Source organism: Pundamilia nyererei, unplaced genomic scaffold, assembly GCF_000239375.1.
Source record: "Pundamilia nyererei isolate P.nyererei 1_Seehausen unplaced genomic scaffold, PunNye1.0 scaffold03007, whole genome shotgun sequence".
Classification (NCBI taxonomy): domain Eukaryota; kingdom Metazoa; phylum Chordata; class Actinopteri; order Cichliformes; family Cichlidae; genus Pundamilia; species Pundamilia nyererei.
In genome coordinates, this window is record NW_005190408.1 from 1 (window position 1) to 3,762 (window position 3,762).

Consider the following 3,762-nt stretch of genomic DNA (forward strand, 5'->3'; position numbering starts at 1 on the left):
ATTTGATTTTAGATTAAGGTAATTTGGAATTGTATTTACACCTACACAAAAATCAGACACAATATGAGAGACAGAAACAGATGCTCTCAGAAGATTAATGCTTAGTGGTGTCTAACGCAGTCTTAGCATATGATATCAATGCCTTACTGCACGTCATTTTCTGTTTTTGTGCAATTTTGTAACTTGTATGTCAAGTTTGTATGCATTTTATATGATCCCTTTTTTTATACTGCTTTAATGACTAGATGTCAGATAAAATCCAGGATGTCTCCAGTAATAAAAGACAGATATTTCCAGCGCTGACATGAGGTCAATACTGTTCCAAACACTGACAGTATCCAAACCAGTTGGCTCACTTTATCAGTATTCTTATCTGAATTTCAACTGGGAAGTAAATCTTAATGACTTAACGACCATGATCTTCTTTATTTTATTATATTTTCTTTTTTAGCAAATAATGTTTCGCAAACACTACTTCAGCAGAGTTCGCCTGAGCAGGATGACACCACCATGTTTAGTATAACTAAATAAAACGTACTTATCTGAAATTCTTCAGAAGACATAAAACAGATTTCTTCTAATTCCAGAGCTCTACACAAGCACAGAGTCTCTGCTTCCACACTCTTTCAATGTAATGCAATGCATTTTGGTTACAACACTTAACATACCAAAGCATCCAGGTAGACGTTAGTCCACTGAACCTGCTTGGCCTTTTGTTTAGCTTTAACCATAGGCCTGCCCAGAACATCCAGGTACTCCTGCCAAGAGGATGAAGGGAAGAATATTACTTTTGAACCTGCACATGAGGCATTCTACCACAAGAGGGCACAGCACACAAGTGGTTAAGTAAGTGAGGTGGGACTTTGACATGAAAGACAGTGCAGAAATACTGCATGAGCGTGACTGAATGTGTATTTACCTGAGTATTTAGCCGAATGGCACCTATAGATGGGATCTCATAGTAATAACCTAAGGAAGAAAAATATTTTTTAAATTTTATAAACAAAAAACGAACAACCCCCCCAAGAAAAGAAAAACATATTGATATTGAACAGCAAAAAAACATGTTAATAATCATCCTCACTCCAGATGCTGTGTAAACGCTAAAATTTACCACTTTATCATCTAGTCTCCACCTGGTTGCAATTACCTACAATTGGCCTCACTGACAAGTACTGGGTTGGACTTTTCCTTCATAACTGCCTTAAATGTTTGTGGCATGGGTTGAAGAAGGAACTGGAAAATGTTTTAAGGCAGACTGACATGATAGCATCACACAGATGCTGCAGATTTGTCAGCTGCAAAACCATGATGTGACTCATCCATTCCACCTTCCCGGTCCCAAAAGTCCTTTTATTTGAATGATCTGTGGTGATTCTGGAGGCCATCTGAGCTCAATGTCGTGTTCAAGAAACCAGTTTGAGATTATATGAGCTGCTGGAAGCGCCCATCAGAAGATGGGTACACTGGTTACTAGTAGTTGATATGATCAACATCTATATTCAGGTAAGTTATGACATTTCAACCATGATCAGCTGATACTAAGGAGCACAAAGTGTGCCAAGAAATGATCCCCCACACCATTAGCAGCTGATACAAGTTAAGGTGGATCCATTCTTATATGTTACTTAAATTCTGACTCTATCATTTGAATAGTGCAGCAGAAACTGAGACTGATAAAACTCGGCAGCGTTTTTCAAGTCTTCTATTGTCATATTTTGTTCGTCCCATGTGAACTATCACATCAGTTCTGTGTTTTTAAACCACAGAACTGCTGCTCTCTGAATATTTTCTCTTTTTCAGATCGTTGTCTGTAAACCGCAGAGATGGCTGCCATAGGTGAGAAGTTTCTTCTGCTCTGTATTTGTATGCACACTTGTGTCCCTCTGCCTGCCTTCTTCCTGCGATCATCATCATGGAACCTTCAGTCACTCACATACCAGGCTGATCAGAAGGTTGGTAGTTAAATTCCTGGCTGCTCCATGCTGCATACCAAATATCCTTGGGCAAGAAAATAACCCAGAGTTGTTCTCCAGCTCATTCATCAGATTATGAATGTAGCGATTGGTAGATAGGTATGTCAAGTATGTTGATTTTCCTGCCATGTGATTTGCTGATTAGATATTTGTGTTAAACAGGTGTAGCTAATAAAGGGGGCAGTGAGAGTATGCATTTAAAACCTTGTTGTTACAATAAAAATATGTTATTTACAAAGGTGTTACAATGGTACCTATAGAATATATTTTATACTACAGAGGAAAATTCAGGTGAATGAAACAAACGTGTCACAAGCTCTCTAAACCTCCAACGGACCCTGTAATGTACCTTTATTGTTGCAGGCCATCGACTGTATTGGCGCCTTGTCGTAGTTGTGTTTACCTACTGAAAACGTAAAGACACGCACCTACGAGGAAAAGACGAAGCAATCAAATCAAATATTCTAAAAGGCTCATTCTGGTATTTCACTCTGAACATTGTAAAAGACTTTTTACAGGCTTACGTTTTTTTGTGGGTTTTCAAGTTGAAAGATCTTCTCTGCTCTATCCTCTCCGCCATCAGTGAAAAGCATAATAATCTTGTTACAGTTGGCCCTTGAGTAATTCATCTAACGGAAACAAGGAGATGGAAATAAAACGAACCACTACTTAACCAAGGATAAATAAAAACAGCCAAAAGAAGACGATGAAAAAAGAATTCAACTTGCTGCTACTGTTAAAAAAGATGAAGAGGAATTAAACGGCAGCTCTGATACTAATAAAATCAAACCTGCAATATCTGAAACAACCAGAGGAGGTCGACACATACCCAGTATTCAGGAGAAGCCCACTGGGATTGAGTTGTTAGTGTGTCCTACAGTGTTTGCTGTCATTATTCTTACAATTATTATTGAGCACTGTTTAAGGAACAATAGTGTATAATGCAATTTAACGCAAAAAGCTCAATGCATCAACCAAGTATAACCCTAAACCAGGGGTGTCCAACTCCAGGCCTTGAGTGCCACTGTCCTGCAGGTTTAAGCTGATTCAAATGGCTAAAGGACCTCCTGAACATGTCTTGAAGTTCTCCAGAGCCCTAGTAATGAACTAATCATTGGATTCAGGTGTGTTGACCCAAGGTGATATCTAAAACCTGCAGGACACCGGCACTCGAGGCCTGGAGTTGCCTACCCCTGCCCTAGACACACGTTACCTGTTTAAGCTGTTCAAAGGCCGTCTCAAAGCCAGCTGTGTAATTGGTGCTGAGATTCGCAGTGATGTTCTCCACAGCGTTTTTCAGTATCTTCTTGTTCCTTACATTAGCCTGCACAAGGTTCCCAAAGCACGACACATTCTTGGCGACATTTTGGAACTGGAGGGAAAAGGTAAGGAGGGATGACGGGAAGTGCAGGGAAGACACTTACACATATTTTCTATTAAATATGTGGCTCCCCCCCCCCTTCATTGCAGAACCATCTAAAGACACGTCAACATTCAGGATAAAAAGATTAAAGCGATTCCATTTGAAACAATATACAGTGATTACTGACATATGTCACTTGTGTGAAATGAAATCAGTTTTAATCAAATCTGGACTGACCGAAGGGAGCTATAGGAAAAGAAGAATTGGAAGGAGAGCAGGTAAGGGCATGAAACGAGTGGCATAAGGAGGTAAAAACAAAACAACAACAAAAGCTTTATTATGAAGGAATTATTTGCTTGAAGCAGAAATCACATTAAAAGGTTAAATTACATTTACACAGATTCACACGTGAAGTATCTTCAT

At 39.2% G+C, this 3,762-nt stretch overlaps 1 protein-coding gene across 1 annotated transcript; it reads right to left on the bottom strand.

The window, feature by feature from the left end:
* Window positions 1–668: 668 nt before the first annotated feature.
* Window positions 669–3,348, bottom strand: LOC102214136 (voltage-dependent calcium channel subunit alpha-2/delta-1-like; the record flags this gene model as incomplete). The annotated part of the gene is made up of 5 exons (XM_005755766.1): window positions 669–758; window positions 920–969; window positions 2,326–2,404; window positions 2,501–2,605; window positions 3,190–3,348. Coding segments are annotated over 5 exons (483 nt in total), but the record flags the coding sequence as incomplete, so codon positions are not given.
* Window positions 3,349–3,762: the final 414 nt, after the last annotated feature.